The 21741-nt window shown below is 40.2% G+C and overlaps 2 protein-coding genes and 1 long non-coding RNA gene across 9 annotated transcripts in view; 1 reads left to right on the forward strand and 2 right to left on the reverse strand.

Annotated features, from left to right (window-relative positions):
- The window catches only part of LOC117823171 (protein argonaute-3), a 58123-nt gene extending 56813 nt beyond the window's left edge, over nucleotides 1–1310 (reverse strand). For 2 of the 4 annotated variants that reach the window (XR_004633331.1, XM_034698255.1), the window contains exon 1: nucleotides 449–1309. Coding sequence is in view for 3 of the 4 variants with exons in the window: in XM_034698255.1 (XP_034554146.1) it covers nucleotides 449–467 (19 nt within the window). In the remaining variant the exon portion in view is untranslated. Of the gene's footprint in view, nucleotides 1–448 lie in introns of all 4 variants that reach the window. The other 2 variants (XM_034698256.1, XM_034698257.1) reach the window with 2 other exon arrangements.
- LOC117823173 lies at nucleotides 1–8712 on the forward strand. 4 transcript variants are annotated; one of them, XR_004633335.1, is made up of 4 exons: nucleotides 1–1274; nucleotides 3416–3488; nucleotides 7028–7105; nucleotides 7375–8712. It is a non-coding gene; the product is annotated as an uncharacterized LOC117823173 (long non-coding RNA). The 4 variants fall into 4 exon arrangements; XR_004633332.1 differs by having other exon boundaries at nucleotides 7028–8712; XR_004633333.1 differs by having other exon boundaries at nucleotides 3416–3467; nucleotides 7028–8712.
- ago1 (argonaute RISC component 1) overlaps nucleotides 3056–21741 on the reverse strand; it is a 27923-nt gene continuing 9237 nt past the window's right edge. The window contains exons 4-19 of the mRNA XM_034698258.1: nucleotides 20292–20473; nucleotides 19550–19686; nucleotides 19079–19213; nucleotides 18134–18221; nucleotides 16060–16207; nucleotides 15820–15939; nucleotides 15606–15728; nucleotides 15279–15412; nucleotides 13829–14013; nucleotides 13518–13677; nucleotides 13208–13298; nucleotides 7714–7908; nucleotides 7494–7628; nucleotides 7295–7396; nucleotides 7005–7204; nucleotides 3056–5813 (exon numbers count right to left, since the gene is read on the reverse strand). Of these exons, the coding sequence (XP_034554149.1) occupies nucleotides 5705–5813; nucleotides 7005–7204; nucleotides 7295–7396; nucleotides 7494–7628; nucleotides 7714–7908; nucleotides 13208–13298; nucleotides 13518–13677; nucleotides 13829–14013; nucleotides 15279–15412; nucleotides 15606–15728; nucleotides 15820–15939; nucleotides 16060–16207; nucleotides 18134–18221; nucleotides 19079–19213; nucleotides 19550–19686; nucleotides 20292–20473 (2244 nt within the window). The 3' untranslated portion in view covers nucleotides 3056–5704. The remainder of the gene's footprint in view (nucleotides 5814–7004; nucleotides 7205–7294; nucleotides 7397–7493; nucleotides 7629–7713; nucleotides 7909–13207; nucleotides 13299–13517; nucleotides 13678–13828; nucleotides 14014–15278; nucleotides 15413–15605; nucleotides 15729–15819; nucleotides 15940–16059; nucleotides 16208–18133; nucleotides 18222–19078; nucleotides 19214–19549; nucleotides 19687–20291; nucleotides 20474–21741) is intronic.

Here is a 21741-nt window from a genome sequence, read left to right on the forward strand (position 1 = left end):
TGGAGTAGAGGGGAGGGACTATGAGGGCGTGATTTACAATTAAAATTAGATTAAATTAATTAAAAAATAATTTTAAAATTTACAACTTACAATACACCCCTGGCTGTGTGAGAGCCTCAGTTGGGCCACCCCTGGAAACGGACCTGTGTGTGTGTGTGTGTGTGTGTGTCCCCAATCGGAAGCCCATTTTTCAGATTACGATACCACGTGAATGCCTGCTCATGGGATGATGATTACAGCAGACTGATGGATGTTTAATTCTGTCGTTTTCCAGGGATTTCAACCACCATGTATTCAGTCAGGTTGACAGACTGACTGGTTCTAGTTTTTAACCTCAAGCTACCAGGTACAGCTGATATCATTAAACACCCGGTAATGCTATCTTGATGCACATATCCCACCGATGCACACACTGTCAACAAGTTACTAAAGAGACATTGTGAATTACCTGTAGTTCCGATTTCCATTCATGAGGTCTCTGCCCGGTTCACTACCCGGATCACAGTTGTCAAACGTTTGGGACTCTTCCTCCGTTCAATCCGGTGTCTCCTCCGGGCAGTGCGCCGCCTCTGCACCGCTGAATGGCCAAGCGCCTTGGTCTCCTTTTAGCTCCTCGACTTGCAGGCTCTGTCAAAAGAGGGGTCCTTCAGTGCGGTGGTCGTGGATCCTCGGTGACCCCCACACACCGTCTACAAGGGATCCACTAGGATTTCAGTGCCACGGGGGAAAGCTACTGGTTGCTGAACGGCAGTGAAAACCTGCTAGTTAGCCAAGTTAGCTCGCTAGCAAGGCTTAAAAAAGTGAGAGGAACAGGCGACAGGAGCTGTCAGGATATCATAGCAGCGGAGTCACTGAGCCTAAATGAACACCTAACTACACATGGCCCTTAATATACACGACATTAATGCGTATTTTCAGTAAAACGAGCGTCGGAGGAGCTACAATGATGAGCTAGCTCGGCTGTTAGAGAGTTGGATTCTGACAGTCGACGGTTACTTTTTAAAAGCAGCCGTTGAGTCGGCCCCGTGTCCTCAGCATCTTCTCCCACAGACCCTCCGTCCTCTGGAGTGTGTATCCCGGTATGAGTATTAAGCTGTCAGCGCCGCCAAGTATCCGCCGACAAGTGTCAAGTTTTCAGTCTGGTTGACAGATCAACTGTGCTGGGCTTCGGCGAGCCAGCTAAATATGGTGAAGTTGCCTTTCTGACACCGACAGGAAGAGGTGGGCTCTGTGTCAGCAGACGTCAGAAGAACCAACTCCGCCTTCACCCAAAGGTAACCCCTACGTTTACAATACTATCAATAAACTGAGAGATAATTCAGTTTATCATGGTATTTATTTATGTTATTAAGCTGCAGTTACGTCTCCATATTCTCTGTTAAGTGTAACCCCAGCTAGCAGGGAACACTCCCAGAACTTTGGATAACATTCCCTAGAACAGGGCCTTCAAACTCGTTTCAGTTCAGGGGCCACTTACAGCCCGAGTTGATCTGAAGTAGGCCGGACTAGCAAAATCATAACAAAATAACCTATAAATAATTACAACTCCAAATGTTTCCCTTTGTTTTAGTGCAAAAGAAAAACACTCTGAAAATGTTCACATTTGATGAACTATCTTTCTATAAAAACAGCTGTTGTATTTTTTGCCATGATGAGTCTCTAAGTGGGCCGAATATTTTACTCATTAAGCCCTTGTAATGGCTATTTGACTTGGTCAACTTATAAAACTTAAATCTCAAATCAAAACCCGGCCACGGGGCATGGGAAGAGTGGATCTTACACGGTGTCCAAAAAAAGTGTCAATGTCCAGCCAAGTATTCAGTCTTTTGGAGGTTTATTGTATAACAAAAGGTTCGCTCAAACAAAAGGTAGCTTGTCTTTCAGATTTGCTGGTAAAAAACCATTCACCATCCCCAGTGTCCGCCCCTCCTATCTTACATACCCATATATATATATATACACCTGGTGCAAAACTATCAACCTATAAAAGTGAGTAATGAAATATACTAATACCTCTATGGCATCAAAGTTAATTACCTTAAATTAAATAACAATAAATAAATTGATTGATTAAAGTAAAAATAATCAAACATACGAAACAATGTAAATGGCTCCAACAGCCCTGTAACCTACTGCAAGCACACCAAACACACAGGTTACCCATTCACCTAACACAGAGTGTAATGTTTACTGCAAAAGAACAGATAGGTTATAATAATGAAGAAAGTAAAGTTGATTATTTTGGACCCCTCAGCTCCAGCATGAGTTTGCTTGCTAGACAGTGTTGTTTGCAGGGGTGTAGTGCTAGTGTAAGTAGTTAGTGGATCATCTTATAGTGCTTTAAAAAGTATTGAATCTCAACCAGATTATGCAAACAGCAAGTTATCTATTTTCTCATTTTGAGAAAAAAAAGCGCTGTTCAGGTGCGTTCCTTCAGCACTATGATTTTATGCAACCCCCAGATGACAAATTTGAAATAGTAGTCACTTTTATTGAAGAAATTGCAGTTAATGTCTGCTCTGTAATTTTTTAACTGTGCAAGGTCATTCCGCAGGCCGGATTGGAACCTCTGGCGTGCCGGTTTTGGCCCACGGGCCGCATGCTTGACACCCCTGCCCTAGAAGTTCTTTAAAGAAAACATTTTCATGTAATGTTAAAAGAACGTTTTAAGAATGTTTATCATGTATAATGTTCCTATAATGTTAACTGTTAACAAAGGAGGAACGTTTTCAGTGCAACATTCTGAGGATGTTTTGGGGACATTTTTGAGGAACTTTCTACTATAAAACGTTCCTACAATGTTAACTGGTAACAAGTGAAGAACACTCTCAAAGCAACATTCAGAAAATGTTTTAAGGATGTAATTTAGGCAATAGATTGCCTAAAGGTTCCCACCTTCCCACAATTGTTACATGATATCAAAGAGAGAACATACTGAAAGCAACATTTTGAAAATGATTATGGGACAGCACCTTATTTCATTTTTATAATAAACTAAAATCACACAAAAAAACACACAGTCTCAAACTTTGAAGAAAGTACAAAGACAACAGGATTAATAAAAAACAATTTTATTTTCTTTAAAAAATAACCCGCCCCAACAGAGTTCCCATACTATCACATACAGAGCCAAAATAATATGCTTCCATGTCCTTTCATTCAAATCTATTGGGAAGTGCTATGACAAGGACTGTTCTTGATCAGTGGCTTCAATATTGCTTAGTCAGACAGTGAGGCTGTGTGGAGAGGGGTGGACTCTCCTGTGTCCACATGATGCATTTTTCAGGGTGACTTGTCATTCGTCTCCCCAAATTGCAAGGTGCTTTGTGGCTTCAGTGAATGAAGAACTGCATCTGGTTTCAGTGGTGCTGGGAAAATGCCCCCCAGACTGATTTTTTTCTTTTTCTTTTTTAAGCACAGAATGAGGGATACAACACCGACCCCAACTGTGAAAGGCCCGGCAACTGGTGAGCCAAAATACCTAACAGGTTAATATTATATATTTATATATACAAATCACCTTGGACACAATGAAGGATCAGTAAAACGGTGTACAAAGGCATATCGATTATGCAAGTTAATAAACATGATTTAAAAATCAAACTCATCTGATCTCTTATCTTTTGATCCCTTTAAACTCAAAGGGGCTCTGACCATCAGACGAGATTTGAGGCGCTTTAAGGGCAACTGAGGTGGAATTTTGAGACCGTCTCCACAGTGCCCTCTTGAGGATACACTCTGACACTAGTCACAATATTCATAATAATATTAATAATTATGACAAAGAAAAAAAGCAGTTTTCATAACCATTACACAATCGAGGCAAAAACGACTGACAGGCAGTGGTGAGCGCGAGGCTCCTACCTCTAAGAAAACCAAAGTAAGGTGGCTCAGAATATCCAGTCATAAAAATAATTACATGCATTATTTTTCATAAATCCAGAAAGTGACTTAATGTAAAGGCAGGGCATGTAGTAGTAATAGTGGCCCACCCTGTCCAATGTAGCAATCCCCTATCTGTGCCGCCCATGCACACAGAGCACCAATGGGGATTGGCTAACACAAGTTAGGGGATTGAAGCGTGGGATGCTGTAGGTTTGTGATGTTCAAAGTCAGAATAGACAGCAGGGGGTAGAAGGTGAAGATGAAGAGGATGATAAGTGTTTTGGCTTGGAGAGAAATCGGGGTACAAGTGCATTAGAAGAGGTCTCTGCATGCTGAGAAAGAGACTGAGAGGGCAGAGGTGTGTATGTGTGTGTGTGCTTCTGCTTTCCAGGTCTTGAGTTGTAAATGCCTGCAGGGGGAAGAGCTATGTGTAAAAGTGGATCCAGGTGTGGATAGGTAGGTAAGCAAAGAAGTGCATGGATGGAAGTTTTTAGAGTGCACAATGTGTGGCGTCAACTCCACTGACATATGTCGGAATGTGCAGAATGGTTGGAGCAAGGTCAATTTGCTGAATGCAAGTTCAGCTTTGCAGCACTTAAGTGATCACAGACTTCATTTGCCTGCATTCAAATCTACAGAGGAGTGTTGACCTTGCCTATTGCCGTATTTACCTCTGTGTTTTGAAATCTATGCGTGTGTGGATGTGTTAACTTCAAAGTAAGCTGTGTGTGTAGCCTCATGACAGACAATTCTCGCCATTTTTTGGAGAAAAATAAATGAGTAAGTAAAAAAAAAAAGTGCCTTATAAATCCTCAAAGAGCGACAATACAGGAATGAAACATTATCTTCCTGTGTAAGTGCCCCTTTTCCATTGGTTGGCATCACTTTTGGCTGGTTAATAATGCTGGTTTAGGTGCATGGGGTGCAAGTATATTTGATACACTCTATGCAAATGGTCCCTCTATTGTTATGCTAAGCTTGCCACTATAGGCTAAATCTCTAAGGGACTGGCCGACAGCACAGAGAGTGCGGCAGGACTTCTCTCCTGTATCTACGATATGCTACACCTGCTCTTTCTGTCTCTGCTAATATAAAGACCAGAATGAACTAACAAACTCTTATGTGCAGGACTGGTGGCACCTACGATGCTAACACTAAGTGCTAATGTACCATACCTCAGACTCCTCAAGGCTGTTTAAAAAAATAACATTATTCAAAACATTAAAAACATGAATGTAAGTTCATGACAACGTCAAAATGATACATGGAAGTGTGCGTGCCCAGTTCCACCCTCTGGAGGATCCCCATACTCGAGGGCTTGAAACACTGGCATCCGGCGTTCGGATGGGTGAAGAGGCAGCATTGTGGTGGCAGTTAAAAAAGTTTTTGTGATTTTTTTTTTTCTTTGTATCGCCCGTTGTCCTCCCATCCGTATTGCATACTTACATACACAGGAGTGTGAAGGTAGCGTACAATACAATTACATAATAATACCCAAAGTTTTAAAAAGTCAACGTAAAAAGAGCAATACTCCTGGTAAAGTAAAAACAGTCAAATGAAAACAATAATAATAATAATAATATTCATAACCTTTTGAGTGCATGAGGCTGTAGAGTCTGCCTGTGTTGTACAGGTGAAGGGCCTTACATTTCTTGGATTTGGGTCAATGACTGACAGGCCTGTGGAGGATGTGTCGTGGGCAGTCATTGGGGATAAGGGATGGGGATGAGGTGGTGGTGGTGGTGGTGGTGGTGGGCCATGGCCCCACTCAGGTAGAAATGAAGTGGGAGGGATCGATGGTGATGATGGTTGGTGGAGCTCAGGCGAAGTACATGGTCCTCAGGGTGTCGTGGTGAATCTGGACAGCTTTGGCCAGCGCCTGAGGGTCCCGACCGTTACTCTGACCAGACACGTGACTGCCCTCTCCACTGCAGGGACAAAACAGGGAGCAAGAATCAATGAAAATTCATGTGGAATATTCTTCACGGAGTCAGGTTACAAACCTTCTCAAAGTTGAGCCTCCCTGCCCAACACACACACCCAAACACACTCACACACAATGAAACTCAATGATATTCATTCAAAGACATGGACGCAAATCTTGGTTTGGATAAACTAAAATCATCTTGTATGTTGAAGGGCATCTGAACCTTCCAAATAAACACAAATAGCCAACATGGTGCCGCACAGTCAATTGAAAACAACAGGTTGAGCTCAGGTTCAACATAAACATTATAACATTATTGTTTTGATGCTTATTTTATACATTTGTTGGGTTTTTAATATTCTTTTAATTGCCATCTACCGGCTTTTATTTGTTTGTAAAGTGATTTGTAACTTGTTTTGAAAAGTGCTGTATAAATAAAGGTATTATTATTATTTTAATATCATTATAATTATTATTGTCATTATTTTTATCATTATTATAAATATTACTGTTATTATTTTATCATTACTATTACTACTATTATTATTATTATTATTATTACATTATTAATTTTTATTTCAATTTATTATTGTTCTTCTTCTTCTTCCTGTTGTTGTTGTTGGTAGTAGTAGTAGTAGTAGTAGTAGTAGTAGTAGTTGTATCATCATCACACATTTGAGCCTGTAGATATTGTAAAGTTTTCCTTATTTCTCTCAGTAGCTTCTTACCCCCTTTCTTCTAAATATTATCTATATTAAAGATATCCACAAATCACATTGGTCACCTTATCAGGTGGAAAAATCCAGAACTCTGGATAAATCTAGAAAGATATTGTGTAACCAAGCTTTATATTTAGGATATAGGAAGGTTGATGATTTGGTAAAAGGGGCAAGAATCCAGATACACAAATCAATTTCTGTGCTTTTTTCTTTTTTTCCTCATTCTTATCCTGACCTGCAAATTACCCACAACCCTGGAATGAACTATGCACTGTACACAAAGATTGATATGTTTTTGCTCTTATAAGTAAATCAGTGAGTTAATTAGACTATGACTATGAAAGAGGGTCAATCTCACCCTAAAATGTACATGGCTGTTAAGAACAAGTTTTTGAGTGTATGAGGATCAAACATGAGGATTCGATCCATCGAGTTATGAAAGCCTTGTTTCTTTCTTTAAGCATCAGACTAACCTGTCGTGTTCTTTGTCCACCAGATGGTAGCGGGCACGGAAGGCCACAAGACGAGCATAGTAGGCTGGCGCAGGGATGGAGACTGAGCGGGTACAACGCACGTAAGTGTGGCACAACTGGTAGGTTAGAATCTGCAACTCGTCAGCCGTGAAACGATTGTCGTCCCACAAGACGTAGTAATGAGATGGCCGGCTGGTACCCTGGAAACAGAGTGTGTAAAAATGTTAGAATAAAGATAAACCTATGCAATGTGAACGTCTTCTAATGACTTATTAAGCTCGTTTTAGTACCTGTATGCCAGCATGGCTGCACAGGTAGAAGTCAAACTCAAAGGGATGAGTGATGCTGGTGTCCACTGTTGTCCCTGCAGGAATGTTCCCACTCTTCCCGATCTATCAAAGAAAACACAAGGGAAGGGATTTTTAACAAATGATCAAACATACATCACTTGAAATATTTTGAAAATATGTGGAATGAAAGAAAGCTTACCCTCTCTGACTTGTCAGCACAGAAGAGGCGTGTGTGGTGGCGTTTCTGCACCACGATGTAGGTGATCCCGGGCTGATAGTCCTTCTCCAGCTTGATGCACGCGTCTCTGATGGCGAGGAGCTCATAGTGGAGAATCTACGCATAGGAATATTGTTTAGTTGAACTCATCATTGGTGGACTCTAGCATAACAAAGAGCTCAGCTGTGTGACCCCACATTACCTGTGGCAGCTGTCCCTCAGGAACTCCGTCTCTGTAGAAGATGATCCTGGTGGGTTTGAAGCGGGTGGATTTGTAGAACTGAATGAGCAGTTCGCGCACCATGTAAGAGAGATCTTCGATGATTTCTTGGCGGGGTCTTTGGACTCGCACTGTGGCACAGTATCTGCTGGGATGAGCATCCATACTGCCTACCACCTGAAAGAAAGCAGAGGGAAGGGTTGACAGAGGTGATGATTGATTAGATTGCCATGAGTAATACAAGTATGAAGTTATAAAGACCTTACATTTCTAGAGGGAGGCCGTTTCTCTCTCTGAGCAACACAGAGAGACCAATGCACGCTTTTATTAACAACAGGCTAGACTACTGTAATGCTCTTCTTTCTGGTCTTCCAAAGAACACAATAAACAAACTGCAACTACAAAATCCAACAGCAAGAGTTTTAACGAAGACCAGAAGGAGAGCACACATTACGCCTATTTTAAAATCTGTACATTGACTTCCCTGCTTTTAAAATTATTTTACTAGTTTTTAAGGCGCTGCATGGCCTTGCACCAGACTACCTATCAGAGATGCTTTAGTGTATAAACCTTATGATGACAGCAGACACAGGCCCTTATGAGGACAGCAGACACAGGCCCTTATGAGGACAGCAGACACAGGCCCTTATGAGGACAGTAGACACAGGCCCTTTAGAAGGAGTGTGGACACACATGAATGATGCTTTTTTTAGAGTAAAAGTTGAAACTGTTTAGGCATTTCTCAGATCTTCCGGGTCCTCTCTTTTATCAGTTCCTAAGAGGAGAACAGAAACATTTGGTGACGCTGCTTTCAGCCACTACGCTCCTTAACTATGGAACAGCCTGCCAGAGGATCTGAGAGGAGCTGACAGAGATATTGAGACTTTTGAACATAAATCAAAAACGTATTTAATCAGTCTGGCTTTTATGTAGGGTTTAAACAATTTTATTACTTACCTTTTACTATAATATTGATTTAAATGTTGCTCTATTATTTTAGTAATTTTAACTGTATCTTATTCTATTTTTATTTATTTATTCATTCATTTATTTATTTTATTAACTACTCAGTTTTATTGACATTTTTAGCCTTAGTTTTTTTTTTCAACTCTTATTTTTACCCCTTTTAAATCCTTTTATTTTAACTATTTTTATTCTTAATTTTGATGCTTTAACTTATTTTAATTACACATTTTATTTTTGATGTGTGCATTAGTCTCTATTTCATTTTATGTTATTTTAAATTCAATTTGTATTCTTATTATTATTTGTATTATTATTATTTTTGGTGTACATTAGTCTCTATTTCATTTTATGTTATTTTAAATTAAATTTGTATTATTATTATTATTTGTATTATTATTATTTTCCCCTAATATGTCTTGCCTGCTTCGTTCTTATTTTTCACTCGCTGTAAAGCACTTTGGGTTGCATTTGATTTGTATGAAAGGTGTTGTATAAATAAAGCTTGATTGATTGATTGGTACATAAAGGCATCCATCACATGAACGATGAAGAAACAGAGAAATCATGTTAATGAGTTGGATCTCAGTCTACTTGGCGTCATGTTGTGTTTGCATAAGAATGAATGTGGCATTATTCTCCTATTGTTATATTGAGAAGGCCTCCAGACAGTATTATCCTGCAGGTGCTTATTTAGAGTAATCTGTTTATGCTGGCATAAAAAGGCGCTAATGTTCCCGAGCAAATGTTTACAATAAAAACACTTCAAATGATCTGTGGTCTCATTTGTCATCACTGTTATGACTTCATCGTCCTTGTGTTCACTGGTACATTAGCACCCCCTAGAGGCGACGAAGAGGAACTGCATGAAGCTCAACATCCACCTTTTCATTTTCCTCCCCTCAAATCCTCACACTGCGATTAAGAGTCCTCATTCCTCACTGGATTTCTCCTCCGTCTGGAGAGTCTGAGCAAACCCACTCTCCTCTCCCTCCTCCCTGTGTGTGACTCAAGCGTTTGTCATAATTGCTAGGCAACAAAACAGCCAACCACAGGCAAGCTGAGGTCAAGGGGTGGACGAGGAGGCTGACGTCATTTCCTTTTTGAACGTGAGTCAGTGGTGAGCCATTTGTTTCCCTTTATCCCCAACTGACTCCTCACTCCCTATTCTTCTTTTTTTTCTTGAAGCTTTATTTGTTGTGTTTTTCAGAGCTGAAGCGAGGCGTCAGATTGCGAGCAGACGTTTCTCTTTGTACGGTCTTCTCTAACCATCTGGGTGTGTGTCGGGAGTTATCATTATTTAATGCGACAGAAAAGAAATATGGAGGGAACGAGAAGCCAGAAGATTTGATAAGTGTTACGAAATGCCAGAGATTACACAATAGTTACTGACGCTGTAAATAAAGCTGCTGCAGCTAATGCTGGAATGGTTTTAAGGGAAATGCCAGAATACATTATGAACGCTCATCTCCAGTTAAAAAAAACAAAGCACATGAATCACACAAACCTTCATCTCTTTTGTGCCTTCATGCTGTCACAACAGTAAGAAAACATTCAGATATGTGCTGGATTTTATGTTAAATTAAGGGTTCCTAAGCTCTCCTGCTTCAAACACACTATTTATAGATCCACGTTCTTATTTATTAGCCGTATTGCTGCGCGCTGTGATCCAGTGCCTCTGTAACCAGGCAACCACAACCGACGTGCGTTTGCTTTCCTACGACATCTTCAGGTTATTTGCATTATTTACATGTCCCTGTTGTTCTCTGATTTGCCTAAAAAAAGGGAGTGCCCTTGAAAACGTAGCGTCTTGACTCAGCAGCAGATGCTTTTGCTAACTCCATGTACGCAGTTTTCTCTTCACAAAACTAAGAAGTGCTAAACAGATGACTAAAAAAGTTTAGATATCTTTGTAAGGAAGAGTGAGATGGCCGTGTTGGCGGGCATTCAAGCTTCTCAAAGGTGGATATTCCCCTGATGTAGTTTTGATCCACATTCGGCCATCTGTGCTCCCAAGCTGACACAGAGCTGCAGGATTTGGTGCTTGTTGGTGTTGGAGCAGCTGACAGAGCCTGCCTCACTGTCATGATGTTCAATTCTGTGAAATGTCTGAATTAATTACTCTGACTTGGGAGCTATCCTGAAAAGGCAGCTCGGCATGAGCTACTGTTTCCTCATTTAATGACATCTGTTGGAGCCATGAAGGGATTCAGCATTTATATAATGTTATTTTGAGGTTTAGGGTAGGATATTGTTTGTATACTTTTTGTGGTGTTATTATGGTGTTTGTTTACAATACAGTTTATTGTGGGATCAGTTAATTAGGTTATTTACGGGTCATGTGTTAGGGGCGGGGATATTGAGTTCATTTGGGGCACCTGTGTTCCTTTGTTTGGCAGGTAGAGAGAGGGGGTGAGCTGGGTCTCCGTACTTTTTGTTGACCGTTTATGAACGCTATTTTCACTTAATTTACACTCAGTTTACGCTATTTATCACTTATTTCTGCTATTTTCTGTTTGTGCACTTTATCATGAGTTGATTATCCTTTTTTGGTAATAAAAGGTTAAACTTACTTTTTTGTGCATAGTGATTTTTTTGTTTTTTAGCGCGTCTGACAATAACTAGGCCCAGCGTCAGCCTCTCAGCGGCTTTCGGCTCTTTGTAGTCGCTACAACATCTACAGTAAATGGGAACTTAAAATAACCCTGACTCTAGTGAGGTCAAGAATAGCTTCTTTTTTAAACTTTTTTTTTTCCTTTGGAAGTCTGTTTTTGATACTCCTTCCAAAATCAATCCATCCCCTCTGTAACCCTGGGGGGCAAAACCCTGTGTCAGGTGAATGGGCAACCTGTGTGCTTGTTGTGTTCGCAGCAGGTTTCAGGGCTTAAAGAATATCACATACGGCCCGACTATGAGACTCATCAGTGGTGAAAAATACAACAGCTGTTTTTCTAAAAAGATAGTTCATTAAATGTGAACATTTTTAGAACTTTTTTGCACTAAAACAAAGTCCGGCCCACTTCAGATCAACTCGAGCTGTATGTGGCCCCTGAACTGAAACGAGTTTGACACCCCTGCTCTAGCCCATTTAATCAGTCTTATGATATATATTACTTTATCCTCATTTAACATTAAGTCATAAGTGCTACACGTCTCACTGCCTTATTTGGAATCATGCCACATGATATGCATTTTAATAGCCCTAAGTGTAACGTGCTGGCCTTTTGCACCATGGCCAGGTGCCTTATGCTGCTGAGGTGGAAGGACCCCCTTCCCCCTAAACAATCTCACTGGATCAAAAGGATTATGATACATATTAAGCTGGAGCAGATAAAATACTCTCTTCAAGGGTCTGCTCTAAGATTTTATAGAACCTGGCAGCCTTTGTTGAAAAGATGGGAGCAGAGAATTTAACTCCATAACCCACATCTTCTTGTGTGTCAGCTCTGGGTGTTGACTGATGATGTGTTACGAATGACATTAGCTTCATGTGGTGTGTCTTGTAGATGGGTTTAAGGGTTTGTTTGTCTTTTTGATTCTCTTTTTTTCTTCTCTATTTTGATGACATAGAATATCATAATTTTCTGTATCTTTGTACATTGTAAAAATCTTCAATAAAGAGACCTTGTTGAAAATATCAATAAGGAACTTGATTTTAATCTGTTGCTTTTTAGAACCAGTTTTAGAGCTACACTAAAACATAAATAATATCTCAGTTTGTCCATGTTGCACCTGTGCTCAGCAACTGTAGCAATGAACAGCAAATCAAAACTCTAGGGGCGTTGTTGGCCTAGCGGTTTAGGCCCATGTCTCCTGTAAAGGGGCTACGATCCTCATTGCAGCAGTCATTGGTTCGACCCCAGGTCTCGACCCTTTGCTGCATGACTACCCCCACTCTCTACTCTCTCTACTCCCCACATTTTCTGTCTCTCTTCAGCTGTCCTGTCATCTTTAAAAAGCTAATTTCTTTCTCCAGCCTGTTATCTTTGAATCATAAAGACTAAAGCGTCAGCTCTGATGCAGAGCGCGCTTCACAGAGTGCAAGCCAGCAGTCTAGCGGCGTGTTAAGTAATGCCCTCAGGGTGGCGCTATCTTGCCCCTCCAAGGAGAACGAACAGATGCACAATTTATTTTATCCCTTCTGCTATCAGACTGTGAGCATTTGTCTGTTTGTGAGTGTTGTTTATTAGACTGGCTGGTGGGCTGTAAACTAAATTGCCCTTCTGGGATCAATAAAGTTCTCTCAATCTGAATCTATGATGAGCAGCTCATTTCACTGATCAATTGTCCTGGACCTTCTTTTTATTAGTCAGTCTCTAAATGACAAAGTGATGGGAGTAATAACGAGTAATGTCCTCCAAAAGCTGACCAGAGCCAAAAGCACTCCAGAGTCCCGCGCCCACGCACGAGCTTCACCTGCACACCCTGGCTGGCAGTAGTTGCACATAAATTTCCATTTCTTGAGCTTGTGCTCCAGGAGTCATTAAATGAAGGTGTTATGTGTGAGACTTACAGCAGTAATGGAGGGCTTCTTGCCATCTCCAGCAGGGGGGTGCGTGACGTCTGCTCCCAGGAAGATAACTGGCTGCTGAAACACGGCTGACCTGAGAGAGGGCGAAGCGAGGAGGACATGCAAATTAGGACCAAACATAAAGGCAGTGCAGGAGTCTTGTGAGGGAGTTGTATCATTATCAGACACTGAAATACTGAGACGGATGAATATACAGTCACTGAAAGCATAGCACATCAATTGTTGCTAAAGGGAACCAAATATACCTTAAAAAGAGAGCTTAATATGGGAGGATATAGAACATGTTTCTAACCGTTGATGAGGAACCAGGATGTTGTTAATGCCTCCCAGCTTCACGTTGATCTTGAGGCAGAGGTTGGAGAGGGTCTGAGGTGATGTCTTCACCACGTTCTTTACCTGCACACACTGCGTGGCCATGCCTAAGAGTGTGTCTCCCACACGCTTCACCTCCGCTGCAGAGGACAGTGTGAAAATGAAAAGATGAAGATCACTGTGATGCTTTTCAACAACAGAAGTTTGTCCCTGGATGCTTTCTGTGATCTCTGTCATATACACTAGTTTGTTATGGGTTAGTCTTTTTAAACAAGAATCAGCATTTCCTACCATAGACAGGAGTTTTTCCAGGAAGAATGACGATGATGAGCTGCAGCCCAGAGTAGGTGTTCTTCAGGTGTCTGAACATGGGCTCCACGCTGTCCGCTCCCTGGGCATATTTACAGAAACATGGCTGGCCCTGAATTGGCATCCCAGCATCCTTTGAGATCTTACGCAGCTGGTCAGTAAAGTTTCTGTAAAGAAATAAGAGAAGCTCAGACAAAATTCACTGAGACTAAAAGCAACATGTTTAACATTTTACACTGCTGTTTGCATTTGATCTCTACCCTGACTTTAGGAAAATGCTAGGGATGTAAGGATATATTGCAAGACGGTAAAAAATTGATACAAATAAGGGTGGATTAAAATCGATTCAACCAAATTTGTATGGGGATATTATTTTTAATCAGTAGAAGGCTCTGTCTGCATTATATTCTCCTTGTTCAACATCATTAGGTCTCTTGCGCTGCTCTCTCGTCACTCGCTGAGTGGAGGTGTTTTAAGTTTAAAGCATGTTTCAGAATCAGCTGACTGCACACAGCAGAGACGCTCAGCTGGCGGCTGCAGCTGAGTGACAGGTCTATAGGTTATACAATGTGTCATGAAGGAAAATTTGATTTAGGAGGAAAAAACCCATTTGGCAGTGTTTTTGACATGGAGAACGTTCACGTTTTTTTAATTATTAAACCATAATTGATCGTTAACATTTCCAAAGATCAACCAAGGAAAATACTTGAAATTTACATCCCAAATTTAAAGAGATTTACCCTATTTGTTTTAATATTAACAACAAGGTATTTTTGTATGGTGATTTTAATTTTTTTGCAAGTTGCGGAAAAAAAGTGTGCAGTGGTTTTATTTGAGTTACAACACACCTTAAAAATGAAAATGGATTACTTTGTTTACAAAGAAATATAAGAGAAAAAGTATCTAGAATAAAATAATATTATTTAAATTTTGAGTTCAATCCAGTTTTCTTGAAAATTGGTAGAGAATCGTGAGTGAATCGTATCGTGAATTAAAATTCAAGATTCAAATTGAATCGGGGGTTAAGTGTATCGTTACATCCCTAGAAAATGCTATGCTAAATGCTAATACTTTGCAGCATTAATGCTAACACTACTGCCTCTGTCACGCTCTGACTTTATTTACTTTGATTACTTTTGTTACTTACATGATCCTACTCCTATTTCAGCCACGGTCTGGTTGCATCAAATTCTTATCTTCATATTTGATCACACCTAATGTCTGTATATTTCAAATACATGTTGTGCTTTTTGTGCCATCATTCTGGAGCATTCTGGCTGTTCCTTCAGGCTCCATAAAAATCTATCTTATCTTAAATTCAAATTGGATTTGATGATTTGCAACCATGAACAGTGTAAGAATGATTGGGGGAAAATTACTTAATTCCATGAAATGAAATGAATTCATATTGAAGCTATTCATTTCTACTTACTTCAGCACCTCCTCCCTGCACTGTTTCTGGGGGGCAAAGCAGGCGATTGCCCACACTTTGATCTCGATGCCGTTATAAAATTGCTTCCCTCTCATGTCCCACACTCCTTGGTTTGGGGTAGCTATGGCACGGTTCTGTGGAGGAGACGACCAGAGGAGTTATAATTTAAACCAAATCAGGTCAGGTTCTCAGTAAAACGTGCACTGCTGTGTGTGTGTGTGTGTGTGTGTGTGTGTGTGTGTGTGTGTGTGCGTGTGCGTGTGCGTGTGCGTGTGCGTGTGCATGTCTGATACTAAGAACTTTTAAACATCATCATAAATGCATTACCCGTCCTCCGTACTGCAGGATCGGAGCTGGAAGCACTCTGCCCGTTACCTCAGCCATGTCATCCTTCACCTTGATCCCAAACTCCTGGATGTACGGGTCCAGGTTGAAGTTAGCGTTCTTCATCTGTGGAGAGATTAGATGTTTCGTAATCACAGAGCCATACTCCCGCACACAATGTGGTTACATCGGCTCTGTGGCCGTCTCTACGACTCACCAGCCTGCTGATCTCCTCTTGTCTGTCGGGTGCGGAGCGAGCTGTGGCTTTGATCATAGTGGAGGTCTGATTATCTGTCAGCTTCTTGATGCATCGCTGGCCTGCTACAATGTTACACACCTGGAATGAGTAGAGACACAGAACACACTGAGTAACCAAATGCACCAATCCTGGATGCTTCTCATGAGCGTCTCTTACGATCTGAAATAGATTAGACTGTGAGACAGTTAAACTCCTCACCTCCAGAGGCAGGTAGGTATGCTTCTGCTCCTGTCCCACCTGTAGACAGGGTAGGTGGGGGTATTTTAGCTGCAGGTTGTACTTCTGCTTGAAGTACTGGGCCACTGTACATTCTACTGTCTGCCCACTTTCGAGCTGGAGGGGAAACCTGGGAAATGACAAGATACAAGAGCTGATTTATGATCATGCTCAAAATGAAAACATGGCCTGTGATACGATGAGTTCAAAGATTTTGAGTGGATGTAACCCAGGACAGTGATTAGTGTTTGGTACTTTAGTTACAAATGTCACTGTACAGCTCTTTGTTTGCTAATCCATCCAAGATCAGATTAAGATGATCGCTCTTTAAAGTTCTCAAGACTTATCAGACCATGAAGAAATGTATTGACACAATCTTACACAGGCTGAAATTAAATTCTGTCAGGCTACATAAACAACCAGTTAATCTGAATCCATCAAACACCTTAATAAAAACAACTTCAGCACTTAAAAATGAATCATTTTGGATTAAAAGCTGATGACTCCTTTCATTAAATATGAGGAACCTTTGTTAGCGTTGTTATGTGAGGACTTTTTCTCAAAGGAAATGTTCAGAGGCTGCCGAGAAATGTGGAACTTCACCTGCAGGAAATAAGTATTTATAAAGTTCCTCTGGCAAGGTTCCAGGCGCAAAATAGTAGTTTTGTACCAAAAGTAGGAACAAAGACTCACGGTGAGGCAGCTTTTTATTATCACAGCCCACGCCTGTGGAACACCCTATCTGAAGATCTGAGGGCTGCACAGAGCATAAACATTTTTAAAAGCAAACTCAAGACCGACCTTTTTAGTCAAACTTTTAACTGAGTTTTATTCTTAACAGTTTTATTTATTTATTATCTAATTCAAATTTTAGTCACTTTTATTCTACTTTATTTATTTATTTATTTATTTATTTATCTATTTATTTATTCATTTATTTTTTAAAGTATAACATCTTATTTTCTTTTAATGGTTTAATATTTTAGTCTTTTATTATCTTAGTAATGTATTTTATTTTGGTGATTTTAATTTCCTGTGTTGAGTTTTAACATCTCATTTTACCTCCAGTGTTTCCTCATTAAGATATCATGAGAGCATTTCCTCAGTTCGTTCAGCAACTTCTTTTTTATTATTTATTTATTTTATTTTTATTGTTTTTATTACTGTTTTTGCATTTATTGTGATTTTGGATTGTGGGGTCGGGGCTGGTGGGTGGGATCTTTTTCTTAATTTATTCTATTTTAAGTTGTTTTTATGTACAGCACTGTGTTACTATGTCATTGTAGGAAAAAGCGCTTTATAAATACAGTCTGATTGATTGATTGAAAATAGAGTGGGATAAAAAGAGATAGTCATGTGGGCTCAAGATGATATGCAAGCAAGATGGGTTGAAAAAACAGACAGGGAGCACTGTTGGCTTAGCAGTCTAAGCGTGCACCCCTTAAACAGACGCTACAGTCCTTGTCTTAGCAGTCACAGGTTCGACTCCCAGCCTCTACCATTTGCTGCATGTCTTCGCCCACTCTCTACTCCCCACATTCCCTGTCTTTCTACAGCTGCCCTATCAAATAAATGCAAAAATGCCCAAAAAACAACTTTGAAAAAGAAAGATAAAGGAAAAACAAAGAGAGTAAGAAATACACTAAAGCTGAAATAAAAGTCTATATTACACTCATCGAGTGTGGAAACAGTAAAAACTAGTGAACACCTGTCCGTATCATTTTAATTCCTTCATTTATTTAACATTATTCAGCAGAAGCTTTTTGTTTCCTCATATGTGAAATTTGCATTTCAAATGTCACCCTTGTGTTTTTTATCTGGCACTGTTAAACTGCTCATCTTCATGCTTCTTCAAAAGAGGATTTCTTACTTTGCAGATTATTTCCTGTAATGTTTTCTTGTGGTTCTAAAGTTCCAGGAATACTTTAGTCACAACAAGCAACAAAAGTATCTCTATAGTCAACTTTGTTCATGTGCCAGATCTGAAAGAATTTAATGATGACAGAAGAGTCAGCCAAATGAAAGTCACATGTTGTCATTCAGTGCTGTTACTCACGTCTGGTGGCTAGCAGGTCGTCTGGTGACATTGCATACACGATATTTCCTCTTCATTTGGCCACAGTGGGTCACCTCCACCTTCAGGCCTGATGATACCAAACAAAGACAACATTGATAAACTTGTTACAAAGTTGAAGCTGAAATTGGGCTTCTTTTTTAGAAATAAATCTTGCTTTTCACTGAAAGTCAGAAAACATCTAATCACCACAACTTTTTTACCCTTGTTGGATTATGGAGACCTGCTTTTTATGAATGCTCCTGCTCAGTTTTTAAAGAAATTAGATCCTGTGTATCACTGTGCTTTGCGTTTTATTACTGGTTGCAGCTATCATGTACATCACTGTTCCTTATACGCTGCCGCACACTGTCCGTCTTTGTCCGGTCGTAGACTCTCTCACTGGCTGATCTTTATCTATAAATCTATTCTTTGACTTCTCCCTACTTATTTGTGTAGAAACCGCAGCCGATATGGCCTGCGCTCTCAGGACATCATACAGTTGCAGGTCCCGAGTGTCAGAACTGAACTGGGCAAAAAGGCTTTTAAATTTTCAGCCCCGTTTACTTGGAATGATGTGCAGAAGGACTTGAAACTGACACATCTTGTAACTCTGGGGGAATTCAAGTCACTCATAAAAGACAGAGAAACAAGCTCCATTAGATCCTGTGATTGCACTGTGTAATCATGTAACCATGTGAAACTGTGACCGTATTCTATTTGTGTTGTTTTGTGTGCTTGTTGTGTGTTGTAACCTATTTTGAGCTGCCGTCTTGGCCAGGTAACTCTTGAAAAAGGGGTTTTAAATCTCAATGAGTCTCTTACCTGGTTAAATAAATAAAGAAATAGAAAGAAATGAAATACCTCCTCATAAAATAACAAAACATCACGATCACAAAGTAAAAAAAGGGAGAAGTTGTTGATTGGAATATGGCAGAAGTAGCTGACCTTTAATCTCCTTGGTGAAGCGGACCCTTTGCGAGTCGGTGAGAGTCTTAGGCTGCTCGTCAATATTGCGAATATCCAGAACCTCACACATGAACTCAATTACAGGCTGGGCTTTGTAGAAGGCCGTGGCGGACACTAGAGGGAGACAGAGAGCAGCAATGGGTTCACACAGGGCAAAGAAGAGAGACTTACAGAAAGGGGGGAAGGATGTCTTCAACTTCTGGAGTCTTTATGTCAGCATTTATGAGGACAATTTATGTTTCAAGCAGCCAACAAAGGAGAGCAGCTGTCTGTAGTTATGACATCATCATTATACATCGCTTTGTAATAAGATTTTCAAAATCCCTGTGGTCACAGAATCTTTCATCAGTTTTGTCCCGCCATGTCTGTCGAGTCATACAATATCGAGAAGAACAATGAGATCACTGACTGACTACAGACGCTGGGGTGAGCTTGATCTCAGTGACTCACCGTCAATGTTTAGCATCATCTTCCACATGGCGGGGCGGACAGACTGGTGGAAGCCAAACCAGACCTCCCTCCCCCCACCCAGCGGGTGGTAGTATCCCTCAGGTGGGGAGAAAAATGAACGGCCAACAGGAGTGTACCTAAAGGAGGAGGAGGTGAGAATGATGAATGTGCACAATGACTCGACTGGATTTAATGCATGACCTCAGCATGACTCCATGTCCAGTAAAACTGATGTATCATGTTGGACTTATTTGTGTTAGCTCACTCTTACTTGGTTATATTAAATACCTGTGAAACCAAACCCAAACCAACACAGTCCTGGTACTTCTCCACCAGGGTTTAAACTGAAGGAGGTGAAACATTGGAAACACTGCACTGATTTCCTCTGTGGCGTGAGGACTCTCTCTTCTTCTGCATTTCCAGGTCAAGTCCTCCAGGCAGTTATCATTATACCCTCTGCTCAGCATTGTTCAATGGACACTTTCACACAGGTCTCAGCTAACAGCTATCTTTTGTTTGGTGACTCTGACCCCTGGAGCTATGATGGTTGATGCAAGTGAATGCAACGTCCCTGTTCACCTTGCTTGGCTGCTCAGTTATCATAATAACTTCACAAAAACATCACCTTATGAATCCAAGTTATATGCACATAGAAGTGTTAGGAGTATAGACATGTGACTTGTGTTTATGTCTGCACTTATGTAAGAGAGAAAAGGAGGACGACAGTGTCTCCATGCCGTACCTCATAGAGGCCAGGTGGCGCATGGCCACATCCAGGGCTTGAACCGAGTCGAGGGGAACCTGCAGCCGCCCGCTGACCAGAGTCTCCTGCAGCAGGCGCCATGACACTTTGGCCAGCCAACGGATTGACACCTTGAAGATTCGGTCCTTACCCTCACCTGGAATAGTTACCTCAAAATCCACCTGAAGGGGCGGAGAACAGAGAAGAGAGAAATGTAAAGGAGAGGTAAAGAAAACAGCTTCAGATGAATGAAGATGAACTTTAGTAAGGACATTAATAATGAGGTTGCATGTTGTAATGGACATGTCTTCATTCAGGTAGGCTTTTTACATTATAGATGGTGTTTTACATTACTAACAAGAAGCCAGGCTGCAGCATTACAAAAACTCATTGCTATACTGCTCCTACATATGATTCTCATCACGAGGTACAAACTGTCTCCACCAAATTTGCTTGCTTTCTGTCTAAGAGTCAAATGAGGAAATTAATTCCTTTCTCAACTTTGTAAATGTGAAGATATGTATCCTGTCTGTCACAGGTTATACACTGATTGATCCATTCAAAAAACAAAAAGCTAAGGAAATGACAAGTTACGGTTTTAGATAGAGGATCAGGACTTAAAGGCTCATTAATAATCAATCTTATGATCATAAACTGCTTTAGAAGTACTCCCAATGCCCAGGATGTGATCCCCACACACCCTGTTTTCTCGATGTCCCATAGGAATTAAGTTAAATGTCACAGAGTAGGATATAGACCCAAAGAAATAACATTTTCTGGTCTCCTTTCTGCTGTGTACATTTTATCTTGCTTTTATTTATTCTGTCATTTTTCATTTCTTTTTTAATTTTAAATTTTTAACCATTTGTTTTTATTGATTGTGTTTTTTAAGCTTGCACAGCACTTTGGTCAATGGCGGTTGTTTTGAAATGTGCTTTATAAATAAAATTTGACTTGACTTGACTTGACTGTGAACACAAAAAAAAAAAATCTTATACTTCTATTTAAAAGTCAACATTTTCGGATGCTAAAATCAGATAATTTGGTTGTTTTTTTCTTAGATAATGTTAATAAAAAGACAATTGTAATAAAAGATTTATAGAATACAACTTAAGAGGTGAATCAACTGATCATTGCAGCTCCATGTGACACCATAAAGTCTTCCCATCAATACAAGACCACCAGACAATCAATGAGGAGTCATTTGAACAGAGTCACATGGGCTTACTTTTTACTCATTTCAAATATTTATGCTAAGCTAAGCTAACTTGCTATGTTATTGAATTTAATGGACAGATTTAAGAATATCCTGTGTTATTTATCTACTTCTCAAACTTTGGTAAGTTTGCAATTTTCAGGAAGTAGAAGTATTCCTAGCAGACTTCATCATTATGGCATTTTTAATAATGAGGTGTATTGGTGGTTCAGGGAAAGAAATATGTGATTTCAA

The sequence above is a fragment of the Notolabrus celidotus genome, chromosome 12, assembly GCF_009762535.1.
Source record: "Notolabrus celidotus isolate fNotCel1 chromosome 12, fNotCel1.pri, whole genome shotgun sequence".
NCBI classification, from domain to species: Eukaryota; Metazoa; Chordata; class Actinopteri; order Labriformes; family Labridae; genus Notolabrus; species Notolabrus celidotus.